Source organism: Ochotona princeps, chromosome 20 (assembly GCF_030435755.1).
Source record: "Ochotona princeps isolate mOchPri1 chromosome 20, mOchPri1.hap1, whole genome shotgun sequence".
In the NCBI taxonomy this organism is placed as follows: domain Eukaryota; kingdom Metazoa; phylum Chordata; class Mammalia; order Lagomorpha; family Ochotonidae; genus Ochotona; species Ochotona princeps.
Genome location: NC_080851.1, coordinates 8107594 through 8130418, shown reverse-complemented (window position 1 = coordinate 8130418; position 22825 = coordinate 8107594). Strand labels below are relative to the sequence as shown.

The 22825-nt window shown below is 42.2% G+C and overlaps 1 protein-coding gene across 2 annotated transcripts in view; it reads right to left on the bottom strand.

The window, feature by feature from the left end:
* Window positions 1–22825, bottom strand: part of CFAP69 (cilia and flagella associated protein 69) — a 45211-nt gene that overhangs the window by 9720 nt on the left and 12666 nt on the right. The window contains exons 5-15 of one of the 2 annotated variants that reach the window (XM_004582511.4): window positions 21001–21077; window positions 18134–18232; window positions 13016–13165; window positions 12730–12907; window positions 11440–11563; window positions 8789–8837; window positions 8570–8691; window positions 7379–7595; window positions 5189–5353; window positions 3193–3311; window positions 1630–1748 (exon numbers count right to left, since the gene is read on the bottom strand). In XM_004582511.4, the coding sequence (XP_004582568.2) occupies window positions 1630–1748; window positions 3193–3311; window positions 5189–5353; window positions 7379–7595; window positions 8570–8691; window positions 8789–8837; window positions 11440–11563; window positions 12730–12907; window positions 13016–13165; window positions 18134–18232; window positions 21001–21077 (1419 nt within the window). Of the gene's footprint in view, window positions 1–1629; window positions 1749–3192; window positions 3312–5188; window positions 5354–7378; window positions 7596–8569; window positions 8692–8788; window positions 8838–11439; window positions 11564–12729; window positions 12908–13015; window positions 13166–18133; window positions 18233–21000; window positions 21136–22825 lie in introns of both variants that reach the window. The other variant, XM_058678061.1, reaches the window with a different exon arrangement.

Genomic DNA, 22825 nt, shown 5'->3' with positions numbered 1-22825 from the left:
TTGCTTTTTTTTGGTTCCTGTTTCTTTACAAGTAGCTTATTCCTTTAATATCTTAAAAAATATAGAATTCTGAAGCAACTTTAAGCTCAACTATTTTTTTCCTTTTATTGCTTGCACTGCATTATGTGACACAACTTATAGGCACTGGGAAGTTCAACTATTTTTAAACCAATGTCAGTGAATTAATTTGCATAACTGCTTATTTCCTTTCTAGAAATGCAACATTTTCTTTTGTTTCCAGGGCGTCAGTGATTCTTAAAGATCTCCTCTAGTTGTTCTAGTCACTATTTTTAAAAGGTGTATCTGTCTGTTGCTTCTGTCACGAGGCTGGTGTACTTCAAACATTTGCTGGTTTTTGAGTCCATCTCACATTTGGGGCTGGTATTTTCACCAAAGGGCCGGCTGGCTAGGCCTGTGAAGGGCCCTTGAGGGCTGGGCACACTGTGAGGGCTTCGTGCACTGCTCTCCCTCGGTGGAGGAACCAGCTACTGTTGCTACTGATGCTGGTGAAAAACAAGAGAGGTCAGCTGCTGGAGGAGAGCAGGCCTATTGTTTCTATTGCCTGTTACCTGACGGTGGTTGTAGAGAGGGTGGAGTTCGCTGCCTTGGTCCTTGCCATTAACGTGGCTCTGCCTAAACCACCTCCCAGGGTTGTTAGCGATTAGGCCAAACATCAGTCTGAGGATGTTTCTGGTGAAACTGATATTTGTATTAGTAGTAGAGTAAACCAGTAAAAGAATGGGTGGACTCTAATCAGCTGAGGACCTCAACAGAACAAAAAGGTTGGATAAGAGAGAGCCCCTGTCTGATCGTTAGGCTGGGAGTCCAGCGCAGAGGGTCAAACTCCAAGTCGGATGAGCTTGAGCCCGGCTCTCCCGGTGCTCAGGCCCTCAGATGGACCGGAACGACCTTGCCAGTGCTCCTGGCATCTAGCCTGAGGACTTCCTTCCCCACCTGAGATTTTCCTGGCCTTCATCATCATGTGAGCATCATGTGACCATTATCATGTGAGCATCATCATCATCATGTGAGCATCATCATGAGACACGAGCGAGACAGAGAGCTTGCATCTGTGGGTTCTCTCCCTAAGTACTGCAGCCAGGAACCCAGAACTTCACTGAGGTCTCTCCTCAGGCTGTCAGACACCCAAGTATTCGCCTGCCACTGTGCACAACAGCAGAAAGCCAGAATTGGGAACTGAGTGGGGACTCAACCCCAGTCACTCTGTATCCTGACAGTTGCACCAAATACTTGCCCCAAGAAAAATATATTAGGATTATGGCTACATGGGCATATGTTGTGCAAGTTTTGTAATAATATGCTAAAATATACATACATATATATATCATTTATAATTTTGCATATATATATATATCTTGTACTTCAATAAAATTAAGAAAAAAGATGACACATTACTTGAAAAAATTGGAAGGTATTTTTAAAAATCATACTTAAATAATGGACTACAATATTACTTTCAAAAGTTCCCTTGGTGCCATTTTGGACTGTTGTTAGGAAAAAGGCTTGAAGGAGAGTTGTCTTGCTGGTTTGCTTCTGAGGGAAGAAAATCAGGGTGCGTGGCTGTAGTGCAAGCTGTGATTCTTCTAACTTTGCTATAGTAATACTTACCAAATGCTGTCCAACGTACTGAAAAGAAGTACATTGTAACCCAAGCCACTTTGCAACTTCTTCGGGTCTGTTTTCATTACATGAAGAATAATATCTACTCCTTCTGTTCCAAACACTTCCTGTTTAAGAGACTGGTTTCAAATGATTTCTTGAAATAAACACCCCCTCCCTTCCCTGCTTCCTTTCCAAGTAGAAACATCTTGATAACGATACTTTTGGGAAGACAGTATTTTTAAAGCAATTTAAAAAAGTTAGATTTGCTTATTCTGAGTAATTTAAGACCAACTATTGTGTAACTAGTCATTTTAAAAACAAGGCGTTAATTAACATGCCGACTTAATGTCCCCTTAGATTTTTTTTTTCTTTTCTCTTCAAAACCAAAACTACTGCCTAGGAGTGGCCCCCTCTTTTTTCCCACATCACGATCAACACAGTCTAGCATGGGGTAGGTGAGTACTTCACAGCCACAGCTGTTGTGTCCAATGCTCCCGAGAGAAACATCAAAGGTAGCCAAAGCTTCGAATAATCTCCATGATGTTATTATCACTTAGTATTTTCCTCTTACCAATTACCTAACTCATTTCCTAGTCCTTTAGTTTCTGGTTCCCAGTAAGCAAAATTATTATTTTTCCAGAAAAGCACATGATGGCAGAATATATAAATAAAAATTTATGTGGTTTGGTGCTAAGCATGCGTTCACTACCCCTACAAGCCATCTATGCAAATATTCATGATTTTTCATTTTTATCTTTGCAATTTCAATTCTTTTTTTTTTTAATCAATTGTCAAGACCCCAAATCTACTATGGAGCCAAACATGATGAAGAGAAATTAAGCTCTTACTTTAACTTTCAGTTTTAGGTATGAACCCAACTGAAAGACCACACATTTATAGTTGTAGACACTTTATAAAATTCTTTGGTTGTTTCTTAAAAAGATAAATAAGTATGAGTCTTCTTTATGATCCACCAAATTCCCATGTATTTATTCAAGAGAAATAAAAGCATATACACAAAAAGACCAGTGTGAGGATGCCTGCTGAAGTCTGACTCTTAGCAGTCCCAACAGAAACAACTCAAGCCCTATAGGCTGGAGAATGGATCAAACAGTCGAGGCATATGCATACAGTGGAATATCATTAGCCATAAAAGGAAATTACCTACCGATATATTCAGCAAATGGGCATATTTTAGAATATGAAGCTGGATGACAGGGATCGCAGTTCCACTCAGCTAAAGCTAATGGGGCAAAACCAGTGGAGAGGGATGGAAAAGAGACAGCTGCTTGTGGGGGAGAGGGAGGGGATAACGATAAGGGTTTCACAGAAAATGGCCACAGTCCATACTTTAAGTGGGGTATTTGTTCTTGAAGGGTATATAACACTCGTCAAAACCTACTGACCTATATACTTATGATCTGTACATCTTACTGTATCTAACTGTACTCTGACCAAAATATTAAATATTCACAAGATTTACAAAAATACAACATCTATGGACACTTCTTAAAGAAAAGTTCAGAGGTAGGTGGTTGAGAGATCTGACCAAAATTTTGATACATGTACCTTCCTTTGAACATGATCTTCACAAAGACCAGACAGGATGAGCAATATATCCGACTGGATTTCCAGAACAATAGCCTCTTCATTTTCATGAGGGTTCCTTATCATAGCTGTAAACATCCCTGTTATAAAACATTCGAAGAAGCTATTAGATACTGTATTTTAATTTTGATAATTATTGTTTGAAAATAACTTTTAAACAATTTCTTCACCCAAAGAATCTATTTTCGAAGGGGCTATTTTCTTTCTTTTTTTTAAAGATTTTTTTAAATTGGAAAGTCAGATATATAAAGACAAAGATCTGCTGGTTCACTCCCCAAGTAGTCACAACAGCCAGAGCTGAGCCATCCGAAGCCAGGAGCCAGGAGCTTCCTCTGGGTCTCCTATGCAGGTGCAGGGTTTCAAAGGTTTCGGGCCACCCTCGACTGCTTTTCCAGGCCACAATCATGGAGCTGGAAGGGAAGTAGAGCAGTGAGGATATGAACCGGTGCCCATACAGGATCCATATGCATGCAAGGTGAGGATTTAGCAATTAGGCTAAGCTCCAGGCTCAAAAGGAGCTACTTTCAGCACATCATAACCCATAAGCTGTGGAGCGAGGATGAACTGCTTGAGTCTTAATATAATCAGTAGTCCCAAGCATGGAGATTTTCTACAAACACATGTAAATAGCCCCCAAAATAGAGAAGTTCAATACAATCAGAGGCCTTCCGTAAAGAAGAGGCCTTGAGAAGCTCTCGCCTGCGATACAGGCATCCCCTCTCAGCCCCCGTTTCATTCCTAGCCATCGCAAGTCCAAGTGCTTGGGCCCCTGCCACTCACACGGGAGACCCGGATGGAGTTTGAGGTCTCAGTCTGGTCCAACTACGTAGCCATGTTCGGAGTGAACCAGATGGATGGAAGATCTCTCTCTAACTCTGCCTTCCAAATAAATAAATAAATCTTAAAAGGCTGAATTTTATACAATGAAATATGAACCGGAATGATGTCATGCACTTTCAGATGTAGTCATGCTAAGCAAACTGGGCACGGAGGTGAACGCTGCGCCTAGCCCCCGTTTCTCCTTCCTTACTACCGTAATCACTGGAGGGCATCACCCACTCCAGCAATGACGGAAGGGAAGGTGCTCCCACTTGACGCTTTCATTAACCGATATCCAGAAGACAGTATCATTTAGTCAATGAAGCAATTGCTAAATGCAAGTGACTAAACTGGTTCTAATTTTTCAAAATGAGGAAGAGTGACAGATGGAGGATTATTTTCTTAATAACAAAATGTGAAGCAACCTTCACTTAGGGGCTCAGATCTTCATGCTGTGCTCACATGCACATATCTGAGAGGGAGGTAAGGTGGCTTAACACAACACACTTCAAGTTGAAAACCAAGGCTTGGGCTCGGCAGTGTGGCCTAATGGCTAAGGTCCTTGCCTTGATCCCATATGGCCGCTGGTTCTAATCCCGGCAGCTCCACTTCCTCTCTATCTCTCCTCCTCTCAGTATATCTGACTTTGTAGTAAAAATAAAATAAATCTTAAAAAAAAAAAAAAGAAAACCAAGGCTATTTGATATGTCACTTAAGGAAAGAAACCCCTACGTATACTTCATACATTCCAAAGTATCAGTGTTTTAAAATGTCAGATGCACTGAAAAATGTTAACATTATCCGCCTTTTAAAATGGTTTCAGAATGGCCAAAAGTAGTGATCTTATTACTAGAAGAATGAAACATTAAGGACAGCTAATTAAAAAAGAGAGAGAAATATCATCCTAAGTAAAATGATATCTGAATTGAAGATCAGTAAACATGATGTTTCAGTAAGAAGACAAATGGATTTATAGCAGTAATATGAGAATCCAGGAAATATTCTCAGTCGTAAATATCAATGTATATTGATGTAAACTTCTCAGCCATTAATGTAAGACGTTTGTAGAGAGGCGCTTCAAACACAGCCTCTCTTGAGCGTTCTACTGCCCTCAGCAGACCGGCACGCTGCGTTTCACCTGTGAGTTGCTGGATCGCCCCGTTTGCACAAAGGTCGGCGCTCACAGCCTCGTCTTCCGCGTTGACCACGGCCCTCAGGAGCCGCAGGCTGTACCGCATCTGCGCAAACTTGTTGCCTCTGCCGCCCGAGCCATGAAAGCTGTTGCCATGACTGAAGAAGGAGTCTGGGGGGGGGGGGGGGGGGGGGAAATCGAAAAAATCAAGGAGGTTAAAACATCTAATATAAAGCAGCAGTATCAGATACCTTCCGTCTGAGTTCAGATGTCCAAATTTTGTCACATTTGCTTTAGTTTGTTTTAGAGAAACAAAAAATCTTTTTTTTCTCTCTCAAAACAGATACATGTTTTTTGCAATCTGTCTCTGCTGCTTAATATTGTTTTTAAAATACTCATTTTTTTTTTTACAGAGATCCACAGTAAACATTCTGGGTCACGTTTGCTCCACGTGACAGCAGAATTCAGAGGGTGTGCTCACTGAACTTGGCTGAAGTGTCTATGCAGACACAACACATATCATCGATGGATTGTTCCTGGAGTCTGTCAGATGTAAAATGATGGCTCGCTGCTGTCTTAATTTATACTTCCTTTGTTACCAGAAAAGCTGGGCACTTTTAAATGCTTTTAAAATAGTTTGAAGTTTTTCTCTATGAAAAGCCATCCCTATCCTTTTTATACTTATCTACTAAAAATTATCTTTTTGATAATGGTTAGGTGTTCTTTATTAATCTAATCACTCATCACATTTATCACAGGAGTAATAAATGCCTTCTCTCATTTGTGGCCTGATATTTTATTTAGATTTTGACAAAGAATTTTACAATTTCTAAGTTTTTTTTTAAGATTTATTGGAAAGTCAGATTTACAGAGAAAAGGAGAGTCGTAAACATTTTTCATCTGCTGATTCACTCCCCAAACAGCCACAATGGCCGGAGCTCAGGTGACACGGAGCCAGGAGCCTCTTCCGGGTCTCCCATGCAGGTGCAGGGTCCCAAGGTTTTGCTGGGCCATCCTCAACTGCTTTCCCAGGCCACACACAGGGAGCTGGATGGGAAGTGGAACAGCTGGTGTATGAATGAGCACCCAAGGCCACTAGGTTACCGCGCTGGGCCTCTATGCATGAGTGGCAGGGTCCTAACTACTCGGGCTCGCCTCTGCTGTTTACGAGCATGCACATCAGCAGGACGCGGGGCAGGAAGCAGAGGAGCAAGGACTTGGGGTTTAATTGCAGTGCTAAATGTCACACCAAAACTTTCATAATTTTCAGCTGCTAAAACAGCACCTGAGGCCTGGTGTGACGACTCAGTGGCTAAGTCCTTGCCTTGAAGGCACCAGCAGCCCAAATGGATGCCGGTTTGTATCCTAGATGCCCCACCTCCCTTTCAGCTCCCTGGCTATGGGCTGGAAAAACAGGAGGGGATTGCCCACAGTCTTGGGATCCTGCAACCATGTGGAAGACCAGGAAGAAGCTCCTGGTTCCTGGCTTCAGAATGGCTCAGCTTTGGCCGTTGTGGCCCTTGGGGAGCGAACCAGTGGATGGAAGCTCTTTCTCTCCGTCTCTTCTCTATAAGTCTGCCTTTCCAATAAAAATTAACAAAACCTCAAAAAATAGTATTTGGTACTAGTAAGCTTTCAATAAACATTTGAAGGAAGGCATTAAAATATTTTCAGAATTTATTTCCTTCCTAAATACAATTTATTTTTAATGTATGCAATGGCTGGAGCTGAGCCAATATGAAGCCAGGAGTCAGGAGCTTTGTCCAGGTTTCCTATGTGGATACAGTGTCCACAGCTTTGGGCCATCCTTGACTGCTTTCCCAGGCCACAAGCAGGGAGCTGCAAGGGAAGTGGAGCAGCTAGGTTTAGAACCAGCACCCATATGGGATTCAAGAATATAGCTACTAGGCTACCGTGCCGGGCCCCCCAAATATAATTTTTACATAATACTAAAGCTTAAATCAAATCATGTGTACAATTTGTAGATGTATATTAAGTACAGTTTTGGCATTTTCAAAGGTCTCACCCTAAAATGAAATCTCAGTACTTTTCCTTAAAGCAGCAGACACACCGTAAGTGGAAGAAAGATCTATGCATTTTTCTCCTCACTTTGTTGATGAACTTCATCGTTTTTCTTCTGTGCAAGTATTTGTAAGCTGGAATTCTGATAGGCGTTTTGCAGCGCCACACACTCACCTTCACTTTCACACCACTGTAGGAAGGCGAGAACTCGGGCGTTTCCCTGGCACAACATGTAGTCGTCCAGCAGCAGGGGAGCCACTGAGGACAGCGTGGCCACCGCATGCAGCTGCAGCTCTTCGTGCTGGGCCAGAGACCATTCAATTACCTTGTGTTTTTCAGGCTTTTTCACGTAGGTGAACAAAGCCAACACAACTTTGCCATCGATTAGGAGCTATTAAAAAACAAGGGATATTTTGTTAGAAACATAACCAAAATAACTTTATTTAGTCTTAAAAAATTAGAGATTTCCAGTTTGATATTTCACTGATGATAATTTCAAAGTACTTCCTTCCTAAGCACCACCAATTGAGGACATATCAAAGTACAGACACAAAGACGACAACGGCGACAAAGAAAAAGCAAAGTTCAATAGTAACAATCGTTGGTTATGATTTCCTTTTCTGAGGCATGAACTCTCTAGCTCATAAGAATAGATAGGTCGATGCATGAAAGATAAAAATTAGTAACGTGTTTGCATGGAGAAAAAACGTAGGGGGCTGGCACAACAGCTTAACCAGCTAATCCTCCATCTGCAGTGCTGGAATTCTATATGGGCGCAGGTGCCAGTCCACGCTGCTCCACTTCCTGATGAAGCTGCCTGCTAATGGCTCCAGACCATGCGCACCTGCACCTATGCGGGAGACTGGGAAGAAGTTTGTGGCTCCCACCTTCCAACCCTCTCAGCTCTGGCTGCTGTGACCATTCGGGGAGTGATCCAGCAGGTGGAAGACCAATCTCTCTCTCTGTAACTCTTTTAAGTTAAATAAACAAATCTTTCTTCAAAAAAGAAAGAAAATGAAGATTCATAAGGGATTGAGCTTGGCAGTGCAAACACTAAGTGTTTCCTTTAATATTCACCATTCTTGTTCTTATTGTCAGGCAAAGATTACAAGCTAGATGTACCTGCATCAAACTTCTGTATTTTCTTAAACGATATCAATAAATCTCTCAGGCTTTATTTTTTCTTTAATTTGAGGTACTTTGATACTTATTAAGAGATATAAAAAGGAAAATCTTTAAAAGTTGAAAAGCAGGCAAGAATTTATTATTTTCTACGGTAAATATATGGGCCAATAAAAGATATGCAGCCATATTATATACTCTACATACATTTTAATGAATTTTCCTCTTTTAATTACTTTTTACCTGGACAGCAGTGGAATCTTTACATAAGATCACAATTATATTAAATAACAATTTCTTCAACTCAAAATCTTCATAGGAGTTTGAAAGCTTAAGACCTTTTACCAAAGGATTTTGACTTTTAACTGTACAGAAGAGAATAAAAAGAGTAAAATGAAATCCAAAATTATATACAAGGCTTATCAATACAATTATATGAAGCTTAAATTTTTATTTTTTTACCTTCATTAAAGGTTGCAAATAATATCAAGTCCTTGGTAAAGCCTGTTTCCTGATACAAATAAACAAAATGAACAAGAAGGTCAATTAAAAATTAAGACACATTCATATTTATCTGTCTTCTTAAACTTCTCCATTATCAATCATTTGAATTTTTAAAGTGCTAATAAAAGTTAGGAATGAAACCAAAGCAATAAGGCCACAACCAAACTACAAGGTAAGACTTGTAATTTATTTAGTTTTAAACTTATTTCTACAGGCCCTAAGAAATAGTTTACATTATTCTAGAATATTTTATAACAGTTTAAAACACGAGGAACTCCAAGTGTACCGCCCTGCACCACTGTTTGTAATCTGTTATCTACGCCTTTGAGGAATTCCAGAGAGGAAACTCGTTTCTCCCACGGCGTTCCTTCTCAAACATCCCTAGCTCTTCCCTGGACACTCTCACCCAGTTAAATGTTTGATTAAGAGATAGCAAACAGTGCTGACTCTGGAAGGCTCTCAGGGATGACTGGAGGTGGGCGCATCCCAGCAGCACAGAGTCCAGGCGGACTTTGCACATTAGGGAGAGTGCAAGGGGAAACCCGGAGCGTCTGAACTTGCAGTCTGACTACTTCACAACGAACACAGCTTCTCTAGGCTGTGCAGATGCGATCCGTGTGATCTGTGCTGGTAAGGACAGAAATCAGAGCTTACTCACTGATGGGGCTTCCCGAGCAGAAAAGCCCACGGCGCCCTGCAGCCTAAGCAGCATGCTTTGTAGGACTCTGCCCGTTTGCACAGTAGAGACCCTTCCGTGACGGCATCAAGCGGTGTCCTTTGAGAGGGGACTGAAGCATTGGGAGCCAGTTCCTTGAAATACAGCTTATAAAGTACGCACCTATTGATGTGTGGATATTGTCCAACATCTCTAAAACAGGATTCTCAATATTCAGTGAGCTTTATACTATCTATGGAGAGCCTCAACTTGTGGTAAGGCAGAGAAGTTCCTCTAAGACAAATCCTCCCGTGGTCAACAGTCAATGATAAGCTCTGCACAAATTATAACAACCACCCTTGTCAACAGCAAGTGGACACTGCAAGAAACTGAGGGCTTCGAAGAGGAGAATGTCATTGCGTTAGTTTCCTTTCTCCTACCTCCCTCCCCACTTGTATTTTTTGTTTGTTTGTTTTAAATGGAGGGATTCTAAAACATTGTCATCCTGTGGCTTGAAATATCACAGGCCAGAAGCAACCACCACATCAGAAAGAGAGAAATTCCATACAGGAGAAAGACAAAGGAGAGAGAACTCAAAATCTGTTTATAATCTGTCTCCAAGTCTCTGCCTGATTGCTTGATTCACACGTAAGCAGGGAACATTCATTCATAAGGCTGCAAGAACTGAAAATCTACCCACCATCTGAACTTCTACCTACCACAGCAGTGAGTAGACAGTTAAATGCCTGGCAATTAAAAAAAAAAAAAAAGAGCATACCAGAACCCACAGTAGAGGCTTATCATGAGTGGAATAACAGGACTTGTAAAAGCAACACAAAACAGCATTCCAGAATCGAAAACTAGAAATCTGAACCATAAAGGCAGTAGATGAGATGAACAACAAAATGGGGACAACGGACAATAAGAGCCAATGAATTTAAAACGGAGTAATTCACATATGCAATCTTTAGAATAAGCAGAAAATCACTGAAAGAAAGTCAGACAAGTGACAAGAGTCTCAGAATACGAAGGAAAAACAAGGGCTGGGTGGTGGGCGTCATGGTGCGTGGGCTGCCACGGAGCTTGGCGCGCCGGGCAACAGCTCATATTCAAGTGCGGTTTTGTCTCAGTCCAGCTTCCTGCTAACGCGCCTGGCAACGCACCTGGCACCTGGCTTCAGCCTGGCCGAGACCTGGTTGGCTGAAACATTTTGGGAGTGATCCAGTGGCTGGAAGACTGTCTGTCTTTGCCTCCTCTTTCCATCTCTATTCTTTTTAAATACAGAAATAAACAAATCTTAGGGGGAAAAAGCATAGGGCAGAAAAGATATTGCAGAAATAATGGCCAAAATTTTACAATCGTGGTTGGTTACTTATATTCACACATTGCAGAAGCCCCATGAATGCCAAATAGGGTAAACACAAATGAGACCTTCTTGGTGCATGACCATAAGACTGCTCAAAATTGAAGACAGAATAAAACTTTTGAAAATAATCGGAGGAAAAACTGATACAGCATAACAAGTGGAAGAGCAATTTGAAACGACTGTTTTTCATTAGAAACTGTGGAAGCCAGAACACAGACTTTCTTTTTTAACCTGGAATCCTACATTCAAAGGCACATACGTTAAGCTATTTTCAGTTTAAAACAAAGAGAATCTGCATTTCAACTAGAAGAAATGGTAAAGAACTTTCTTGCTCAAACAGAAGAGGAACGCTGCTGCAGGGAGGGAGACCCGTGTGCCCACGTCAACACAGGAGCAGAGCCCCAAGCCTCTGAGCAATGTAAAGAATAAAGAAACCTTGGCAGAGCTATGAGGTTTGCACCGGTGCCCATTACGCCAAAAACACAACTTAGTGTTATGACACAATACATAAACATTATCACATAACACAGACACCTGCCAGGGTCCCCACTTCCTCAGTTAAAACCAGTGCAATTTGATTATACTTACAATCATTGGTGCTCCGGGGTTCTGAGCTATAATTGTAGTGATCACTAATATATCATTTCTAAGCTGACGATCATAATGACTAAAACTTCTCATAAACAGATTCTTAAATACTTCCTTCAAAGCCCTAGAAAATAAAATCACATAAAAAAAACAATATTGCTATGGAAGGAATGTTTGTGTTCCTCCGAAATTCAGATTTGAAGTCTACATCACCGCTGTAAAGCTGTTAGGGGGTGGGACCTGTGGGAGGCAGCGTGGACTCTGCAAGAAAGACACCAGTGCCCTAGTAACAGGGGCCCAGGAAGCTTTCCTGCTTCTATGTGCGGAGCTGAGAAGTCACCAGTCTGAAATCTGGGGACATGTCCTCGCCACACACAGGCAGGCCTTCTCCCAGCCTTGAGTTACTCACTCTGGAATGGGCACTGCTCAAAGCAGACAATGGAGGGCCCGAAGGACGCAGCTGGATCTTTTGTGCTTTCAGGGAGCGCAACTCTTCTGCCTGGCTTGGGATCAAGATGATCTGAATCTGAACTCCCTAGGTTTCACCGTGTGGAACCTCAGATTGAAGCCAAAGCAGTGGGAGATGCAGCCAGCGGGATCAAGGAGGACTGGGTGCAGCCTTGAGGGGAGCTGCGAGGGAAACAGTTTCCTGCTGGGTTTTGCAGTTCTGTGAGCCCATACATTTCCTATACTGATTAAGTCGGTTCGGTTGTGGTTCCGGACTTTTGCAAACAAAAATGTGCTGATTCAACCTTGTTCTGCAGACCAGGCAAGCACCTCGCGATCGATTCCTTCCTACATTGATTACACGTGCTACGAGTTGCTTATCTATTTGCCCATTTCTCTAGCATGTGCAAATTCCATGAAAATAGAGCCCGTGTTTCTGTTTGTTTTCAATTGCACTCTTATGGCGTAGAATTGAACCTGGCACAGAGTAGATGACAGTTATCTGTGGGATAAATGAGCGAGCAGCTTGATGCTTACTCACATTCTATTGCTAACGCTTCTTTCGGCATCTGGAAGACAGCACACATTTAATAAGAAATTTAATGAGTGATTAAATTATATAGTTCTTTTAAGTGTCTTTTATTATTCATAAGCAAAGGCGTAACAGCTTTCGTAAGCTACTTGAAGAGCCTTCCATACAGTTAAAGCCTGGCGCGGGACCGTGTGAATTCATTGACGCCACAGCACAAAAAAGATGTCAAGCCTAATTGGTCGCAGATTCAAACAGGGATGCCAGTATTAGTTTAAGGTTAAAACCTCTTTCTGTCTAGGCCATATACTTACAACAAACACTCCAAGTTACTGAGCTGTTGTATGATTTCCTCTTTGGAAGACTTCTCCAGTAAGTTCCACAGTATTTCCGAAGAGCGAAATAGCAGCTGTCCAGAGGGGTCTGGGTCGTTGAGGTGAGCACAGATTTCCCTGGCTGCCCGTGCTTCCATCATTGAAGTACAGTTCACTTCTGATAATACAGGGGGAAAAGGATTTACGTGGGTTGGCCTTGACATTGTTAGATGAAAACAAAAATAACTGGCCTTCAAGTATTTAGATATAACAACGTTATACCAACCGGAAGTGGAGAGATGCTGTAGGACTTTGAGGACCCAAAGTTTCTCAGCAAGTTGATTCTCCAGCAAGGTCATTGACCAGACCATCATCTTGGCCAGCCCTCCAACTTCAGCCATTTTAATCTTGTAGGATGAGCTAGCTGGCTGGTAACCTAACAATTAGTTAATAAATATGTACTGCTATTACACATAATGATCATTAAAAGAAAGGAATGTGTAATTTAACATAAACAACAACAACAAAAACAACAACGAAAGCTTTTAATAAAAGTATATAGCTTTAAAAACCGTGTGAGATACGGCGGATAAACTTTATATCAGGGCGCAGTGTAAGTACACATATTTCAAGCTTTGCACAATAAAAGGCTTTTGTCTGCAGTGGCTGATTCTGGCCTAAGTCCCATGGTTGACCCTGACTGTAGGGACGGAAACAGGCCCATAAATTTCAGAAGCACACCTTAAAGTCTAAGAAAGAACAATTTTTTTTTATGTGTTAGCAGATATGACTTTCTGTAAAGAAAACTGTCATGATTACACATACTAAATGTTGTCACCACTCAAGTCAGCCCATTCATAAGGCAGCAAATAAAATTAGAGCTAAGACATAATGCTTCTTTAATAAATGCCAGTGAGCGAACTGGTATTTTAGGAAGCTGGTTCTTGGTAATGTGTATTCCTTCTGTGCGAGGGCCTGTGAAAAACAACCCTATTTTCAATGCAACCATACAGCTACTCGCTGCGAAACTGCATTCAATGAGGGCGCGAAGAAACACCAGGGGTCCCACTGCAGTGGAGTTATTTTTCTTAGCAATCTCATTAATTAAATCCCCGAACTTGCTGACTTTTGAGAACAAGACGATTCCTTCACTTTGCCAAAATTCTGAGATATCTGCCAGCTTGTCTTATCTTTGTGAGTTCAAACTCTGGTCATGGACAGGATCCTGGCCACTCCTGGGGTGTGTTCTCTCTGGCATGCTCTAGCCTTGCATGTAAAATGCAGGCATTCAAAACAGCTTTTAAAAAGAATGAAGGAAGGGCCTGGCACGATAGCATAGTGGTTAAAGTCTTCGCCTTGAACATGCCAGGATCCCATATGAGTGCCAGTTCTAATCCTGGTGGCCCCATTTCCCACCCAGCTCCCTGTCTATGGCCTGGGAATGCAGCGGAGGACGGCCCAAAGCCTTAGCACTCTGCACCCACATCGGAGAACCAAGAAGCTCCTGGCTCCTGGCTTCAAACTGGCTCAGCTCCAGTAGTTACTGCCGCTTCGGGAATGAATCAATGGACAGAAGATCTTCCTCTCTGTCTCTCCTCCTCTCTGTATTTCTGACTTTGCAATAAAATAAATAAATCTTTAAAAATCTATTTTCAAAATCAATAAGTATTTTTCCATTAAGTCTGCATTTCTTTAGGACAATATAGTAATAATAAAAGTATGAACTTAACACCTATCTTTCAGGTTACAACTCTTCCAGTTACTCTACTTGGGGATTTCCCAGCTGCCCCAGGGTCCAGTCACGCCCAGCAGCAGGAATCAGAGAGAACATGAATGTTCCCTCCTGCACAGGCCGACGGAGCAGGGCAGGTGCCACGCCTCTGCTCAACACTCGAATTCTACCATCCGTACCACTGGTTACTTTCTTTTTTTTTTAAGAAGATTTTAAAAAATTACCTATTTTTATTGGAAAGTCAGATTTACAGAGAGGAGAGACAGAGAGAAAGATCTTCCTTCTGCTGGTTCGCTCCCGAAGTGACTGCAACAGCCGGAACAAAATGATCCAAAACCAGGAGCCAGGAGCCTCCTCTGGGCTTTCTATGAGAATTCAGGGTTCCAAGGCTTTGGGCCGTCCTTGACTGCTTTCCTTGGGCGCAAGCAGGGAGCTGGAAGGGCAGTGGAGCAGCCTCACACGAACTGGCGCCTATATAGGATCATGGCACATGCAAGGCAAAGACTTTAGCCACTAAGCTATGGCACTGGGCCCTGTCTGCCTTCCTTTTAAGAATGCCTGTGTTGGGCCCGGCGGCGTGGCCTAGCGGCTAAAGTCCTCGCCTTGAACGCCCCGGGATCCCATATGGGCGCCGGTTCTAATCCCGGCAGCTCCACTTCCCATCCAGCTCCCTGCTTGTGGCCTGGAAAAGCAGTTGAGGACGGCCCAATGCATTGGGACCCTGCACCCGCGTGGGAGACCCGGAAGAGGTTCCAGGTTCCCGGCTTCGGATCGGCGCGCACCAGCCCGTTGCGGCTCACTTGGGGAGTGAATCATCGGATGGAAGATCTTCCTCTCTGTCTCTCCTCCTCTCTGTATATCTGGCTGTAATAAAAAATGAATAAATCTTTAAAAAAAAAAAAAAAAAGAATGCCTGTGTTTTGCCAAAACTAACCCTTAACTTGTATCGGTAACATTTTCTTAAGGGTTCTTCGAGAACTCTGTTTTAACTTTTCATTTACTAGCTGTCACTTCCTCTGCTCTCAAATTCCATCTCCCACTATTCTAGAAACAGCAACCCTTAATCAATTCTCTCTTTGTTATCCTATGGAAGTCTTATTCAGCTTCCTTCCTGCTATTCACAATTTGATCTTAAAATAAAAGGAGGCTTCAAAAACTTCATGGGGATTTGCATTATCTCTAGTGACTTCATTTACTCTACTTGAAAGGCAAAGGTGGGGAGGGTGGGGAATAGGGAGAGAGAAAAATCACACATTCACAACACTGAGGTGGGTTCCGGATGGAATCAGGAGCCACTGGGTGCTCCCATGTGGGTGGCAGGAACCCAAGGAGCCACAGCCTGTTGCCTCCTGGGACACTCATGAGCAGGAAAGTAAACTGCAAGTGGAATTTGCGCTCAAAGCAGACACTATAACATGAGATGTGGGACCCCAACCAGCCCCTACTGACTGAGCGAACCACTCATCTCATGTTATCGTTGAATTCTGTTTTCTGTAAACTTCCTGGATGTCCCTCAGGTCAGCTTGCACTCGCAAACTGCCTCTGCTCCTCCTAAGCTCACTGTCACTATCTCAAGCCTCTCTTTAAGCCTGCACCTGTCACAAGCACTTCATTTCAATACATGTGTTAAAGAGTAGCTTTTCAGGGGTGCCACATTAACTTGGCACCTTCATTTTCAACTATAAAAACTTCTGGCACATTTCAGACCACCACATCCTTCATCAAATGTTTCATTCATTGGCACACAAGCCGCAGCAGTACATCTAAAGTTTTTTGCCCTTCTGTTGGAACTCCCTTCAATATGATTTTTTTTTTAATTGGAAAGCCGGATATAGAGAGAAGGAGAGACAGCGAGGGAGATCTTCAGTCCCTGACCCATTCTCCGCAATGGCCGGAGCTGAGCCGATCTGAAGCCAGGAGCCAGGAGCTTCGTCCAGGTCTCTGATGTGGGTGCAGGATCCTGAAGCTTTGGGCCATCCTGTACAGCTTTCCCAGGCCACAAGCAGGGAGCTGGATTGGAAGTAGGGCCGCTGGGATTAGAACTGGTGCCCATATGGGATCCTAGTGTGTGCAAGGCAAGGATCTTAGCAGCTAGTGTACCGTGTTGGGTCCTCTTTTTGTTTAAGACATGTATTTTTATTGGGAAGGCAGATTTACAGAGAGAAGGCGATAGCAAAGAATCTTCTGTCTGCTGGTTTTCTCCCCAAGTGGTTGATCCAAACCCAGGAGCCTAGAGCCTCCTTGGAGTCTCCTAAGCAGGTACATCCTCTGCTGCTTCCCCAGGCCACAAGCAGGGATCTGGATGGGAAGCGGAGCAGCTGGGACATGAACCAGTGGCCATATGGGATCCCAGCGCATGGAAGGCGAAGACTTACACCAGACAAGGCGAGTGCTTACAACAGTAATTTCTCTGAATCATTTTTTTCAAAGCTTAATATGGCATGCTCTATGAAGCAATTCTTTGTTTTTTTAACTTATTTTTTATTTGACTTTTCTATTAAAGTTTTTTTTTTAATTGGAAAGGCAGATCAGATTTATAGAGAGAAAGAGAGACAGAAAGATCTTTCATTTGCTGGTTTACTCCCCAAATAGCTGCAACGGCTAGAGCTGAGGTGATCCGAAGCCAGGAGATGGGAACTTCTTTTAGGCCTCCGATACGGGTTTTGGTTTCCAAATCCTTTGTCCATCCTCCTCTGCTCTTCCAGGCCATAAGTAGAGACCTGGACTGGAAGTGGAGTAGCTGAGATAGGAACCAGCACCCTACGGGATGCCGGCACCTACAGGCAGAGGATTAGCTGACTCCACCACTGCCCCAGCCTGTTTTTGATGTAAATCTTAATCTTATGCTATGTATATACTTGATCTGGCAAATTTAAGCACTTTGATGCCTTTTATTTTGCCATCTGTTATGGGTACATTCCAGGCCAGCATTTTTTTATCTCAGTGTTCTTAGTATCCAATGTCTACGTACCTGTCCCGTAGTTCAAATGAGATACTTAATAATTCCCTTGCTAATTTCCTTAGTCCATTTGTCCCTGGATCATAATCTTCCTTTTGAGCTCTAATTTCTACCCATGGTAATGAATATGTAACTTAAAAACTACTTACACGTTTGGTCCCTTCCTAGACTGATTTTAGAAGTTACAAAGAAGGGAAGTCTGTCTTTAGTCATTGTATCCTCCCAGGACAAGAGCCCCTTGACACCTTCTACTCCAGTGCTCTCCCTGCACCACTATGCACTAGGATTCCTTAGCTGTAACACAGAGCTCTGTGCTCAAACATGATCGAGAATAGTACAAGCATTACAAAGTCTGCATCTAATTGGGTAGGATACATATCATGTATACATACATACATACGTTTTTTAAATGTTAAAAAAGTTCTATGCCAGCATTAAATAGCATTAGCTAATAGTAACAGCTGTAATTAAAGTATTATGAATGTAACTTCATGAATTGTCTGAGAATATTCAGCATCAGAACGAAAAGCATGTAAATCTTAAGCAAAAACGTATTTTTTTAAGATGACGGAATTATTTGAGTGTACCAAAAAACTCGATTGCAGCATGTTGCATTTGCGACCTCATTCTGTCTTTAAGTTCAAAAAGCAATGACATAAAAATGTTTATTTTCTAAAGACACAAGTTACGCCAAAAGGCCACTGAAACTTTACCTGGAATATGCTTCTTTGGTGGTTCTGAATGATAAAAGTCAACAATGCACCTACAAATTTGTATCCGCAATTCAGAATTTGGTATTTTCATTAAGTCACCTGCCAGAGAGAGAAATGAGCACGATTTAATAACACTGCCCACAGTTTACTTGCAAACTGAAGCACACAATGTTAACACCGGTTATTAAAAATATCCTATTCGAGATATAAAGTGGGTCACGGGGCATTTTCTCTGTGTGGATGTGTATGAGTGGATAGGGATCCATCCCGGTACCTTTGGGCCGTAATTGTTCAGCCTCTTTCCTAGGAAGAGAAGAACTACCAATGACATAAATCCAGGAAGCCAACTGTATATTATCACTATTTCGGCACGATATAGGTGAGCATTTTCTCCCCAACTAAAGAGTCAGTAATTTGTTTCTTTTAATAATGTATCCTTGGTTTAGAGATATCCTAAGTGAGCTTTGTTTCAATTTGCTGGCCAACTGGAAGGAAGTAGATTTCTAGATAGTCTTTGCCCAACAGGCAACAGCTCCATGTTTGAGTTATCTGTGTTGTGCTGGGGAAGGCGGGGGAAGGTTCCTCTTGGTGGCATATCTAAAATGACTATCAGATCAGCCTACCACGTCAGGCTGGATTGCACATACTGTGTCGAAATCCTGCAAGCATTCCAAGGGAACCTCAGAATGATCTGTGGGATTCTGGAACTGAGTCACACCCACCAGACACCCAAGGAGAAATGGAGTCAGTCTGCAAAGAGATCCAGCTGGATTCTCTGAGAGTAAGAACGATTAGGTGTTTCTTAAGACGAGTTTTTGTGTTAGGTCTTGGATAATGTTCGTCTCTGACAGCGCGGGAAGCAGTAAGGGGTGGAAGCAGAGGTACAAAGGACTATCTTTAGGTTTAGGTGAATTTGCAAAAGATATCACTTGAAAAATGTCAGCTTCAAGATTCTTTTTCTTACTTTAATTTTTGGACCTTTGTTTTAGAACTGAAAAAACAAAGCACTGTTTAGGTCTTGAAAGACTTTAAGCAATAAGAACAACTACACTTATTTTTTTTTCCAACAAAACCATGAAAACATGAAATTTCATGGGAAATTTTAGGATTTCTCAATCATTTGTCCAGATAATGCCTCACAACTTTCTGTTTTACAATATTAGGGCACTGTATCAACTTATTTCCTCATTCATTTCTGAAAATTTGCTCCTGAATCTGAAACAGCTAGCTTAGCAGAAAAATACAGTATGACTTAGTTATGTACAGCAGAAACTGGAAGTTATTAGGAAACATCGTGAACAGCCTCTGCTAAACATCCTGTGTCCAATTATTTAAAACTTAGGTTTCCAGCAGTAAAGAACATAAGGGACAGAGAGCAGCACTCAGTCAGGGCTCAGTGGAGTGAGCTCAGCTCAAGCCAAGAGTCCATTCTGCCCCTACAGGGAACAGTGACGGTTCTGTAGGCATCAGCCAGCAGGCAAAGAGCAGGTGCACACTCAGTAAGAAATGTGCCGAGTGTTCATCCTACAGATGTCTGCTCGCAAAGGCCTGGTGCAGTGGATCAACTGGCTAATCCTCCCTTTGCATGTGCCAGGATGCCAGATATCATCAGTTAGTGCCTCAGCCGCTCCACTTCCCATCCAGTTCCCTGCTGATGGCCTCGAAAGCAGCACAGGACAGCCCGGTGCCTTGGAGCCCTGCATCACCTGCGTGGGAGGACCAGAGGAGACTCCTGGTCCTGGCTTTAGGTCTGCTCAGTATAAATTTGTCTTTGCACTAAAACTCAAGTCAATTTTTTTGTAAGATTTATTTCTTTTTTATTGGAAAGTCAAATTTTACAGAGAGAAGGAGAGCTAGAGAGAGTTCTTTCATCCACTGGTTCACCCCTCAAGAGGCTGCAATGGTCAGGGCTGAGCTGAGCTGATCTGAAGCTAGGAGCCACGGGCCTCTTCTGGGTCTCCCACGCAGGCACAGGGTCCCAAGGCTTTGGGCCGTCCTCTATTGCTGCCCTAGGCCACAAGCAGGGAGCTGGAAGGGAAGTGGAGCAGCTGGGATTAGAACTGGTGGCCATATGGGATCCTGGCACATGCAAGGCAAGGACTTTAGCCATTAGGTTATCATGCTGGGTCCCAAAATCAAGCAAATCTTAAAAAAAAAAATTGTTGAGTCAGGCCTGTATTTTTTTCTTTCTTTTCTTTTTTTACAATTAAGAAAAGAGTTAAGTCAGGCTTTGTTGGGGAACATGTTGTCATGTCTCAAGGGCTTACTGAAGGAGCTCATGTTTCACTGATCTCATTCTAGGAAATGATTACTCTCTTCCTGCAGAAAGTGAAGCAATGGCTCAGACGGGAATGCCTATCCTTTCATGAGATTTCTCAGTTCTCTGCGTACATAATACAGGTCCTCGCGTCTTTGTGTGTTATTCCCAAGTTCTTAACATGTCACCATTTTATGACTTTATCTAAAATTTTATATAATTTAATGAACAATGAGGAATGCAGATTCTAGAAATTAATTCTCAGAGTTGTAAGGTGAAGACTGTTACTGTGGGAGGAGGAATAGATGCTTTCTGGTGGACAACAAACGCTAAACATTCCTTCCAACTACACAGCATCAGGTTGATGAAGCACAGAGACTTATCTGCCAGGCTTTCGCACTTAAGGAAGACGGAATCTTGCTGGCATCAAGAAACACCTGGGCAGAAAGCATCACCAAGCACACTATGGTGAATTCACAGCAGAAAACAAAACCAGAGCTTCACCACGGAGGGGACATTTCTGTACAATTTAGTGCAGATAGGCACTTTCTGTCAGTAGGAACAGTTGATTTGCTTCATTCCTTTCTACCACAAGGAAATCAAAACTTACCCAGGAGTGCAATTGAATTAGCAGTGTCTTCAGCATAAGTTATCTCGTCCGAAGTTTTCTTTTTCAAAAATGGCAGGCTTCAATAGGGACGAAGAATGTAAGAGAGCTTTTTAATGAAGTCCTTGATAGAAACATCTTTTGTATAAAAAGAGTGGGGAACCTAACTCCACTGAGATTGGCATACATTCAGAACTCTACTAAAAACACCTGCTGGCATGGAGAATTGCAAATAAACCTGCCATATGACCCAGCGATTCCACTCCTAGGAATATACCCAAAGGAAATAAAAACTGCATATGAGAAGGGGATCTGTAATCCTATATTTACAGCACCACAATCTACAACAGCAAAGACATGGAAACAATCAGAGGCCCGTCCAAACAAGAGTGGTTACAGAAACTGTGGTCCATGTGCTCCATGGAATTTTACTCAGCCATTAAAAAGAATGAAATCCTACTGTTTGCAACTAGATGGTCCCAATTAGAGACCATTATGCTTAGTGAAATAAGTCAAACCCAAAAGGACAAATACCATATATTCTCTCTAATATAAGGAAACCATCATGCAAATTAGACTTTTGTGCTTTCTTTCTGTCACACATTTGTTGGACACACAGTGGCGCATTTTTTCGACTCTACGGAGATTTTTTCCTTTTTTCATTTTGTCTTTGCTTTAACTTCATATCTGTTATCAACCTTATCTTGTGGCTTCTCACTTAAGGGAATGTTTAGTGATGGAGTAATGGAGACGACAGTATCCAGATGTGAAGATACAATGCAATATGCATCCCTACTTCCAAATCAAAGATGGACTCCTGCCAGAGACCAGCTCCAGCTGAGTTCGGAGCTCGGGAAGGGTGCGCGGAGTCGGCAATCCAGACAGACACGAACACTGTAACTTAGTGCCCTCTCACAACAGCTCAAGAAGCTGTCCTTTTTTATTTACTCAGACACATCACGAGCTTCTGCACAAACAACTAATGGTTCCATTTTTACTTCAAGACTAAGGGGCATATACAGACATTTGGTCATTCTGCCTGCACTTCAGGGCTAAGCAGGTGTCCCTAAAGATAATTCTGCAAAATACTGTATTCACATTCTTCAAAGCAAGTCATTGCTCATTCTTCAGTAGTAGCCATGGAGCGACAGCCAGGACTCCAAGGCCAAGGCACATGTGATTACCTGCTAATCATCAGCAATACATTCCTACTACATTTATATTTCTACAATTTACCCATCATTTAATGGGGAAAATATGTCACAAGGAAAAAAACGTAAAAATCCAAGGCAAAAGTTTCAAATGTTAAATCCCTCTACAACCCCTAAACAATCCTTAACAATCCCTAAACAAACAATAATTGCAAGCATATTTCTTTAATAAAAGCATCCTTAATTCCTCTAGCTAAAAATTATAAAAGTGGCTAAGACAATTACTTTTTTATGCTCCAAAGAAATTGCAAAGACAGGCTAGCCTTTGCGATCACAGTAACTATTTATCGCCATAGCAGTTTCAGCTCTCACTCCCATCGCTTGCATTAATATTTAGGATATTTATCAAGCCCTTTCCCAGAAGGTGTGCTACATGTCTGGGCTATATTCTTTTTTTTAAAACATATTTTTATTGCATTTCATTTTTTTAAATTAATTACATTGCATCATGTGATACATTTTTTATGCACTGGGATTCCCCCCGCCTCTCCCCATACCCTCTCCTCATGGCGGATTGCTCCACCTTGTTGCCTTTCCATAGTTCAAATTCAGTTGACATTCTTTCATTGGAGGTATTTACCAAGCATAAAGTCCAGCATCTTATTGTCCTGGTAAGT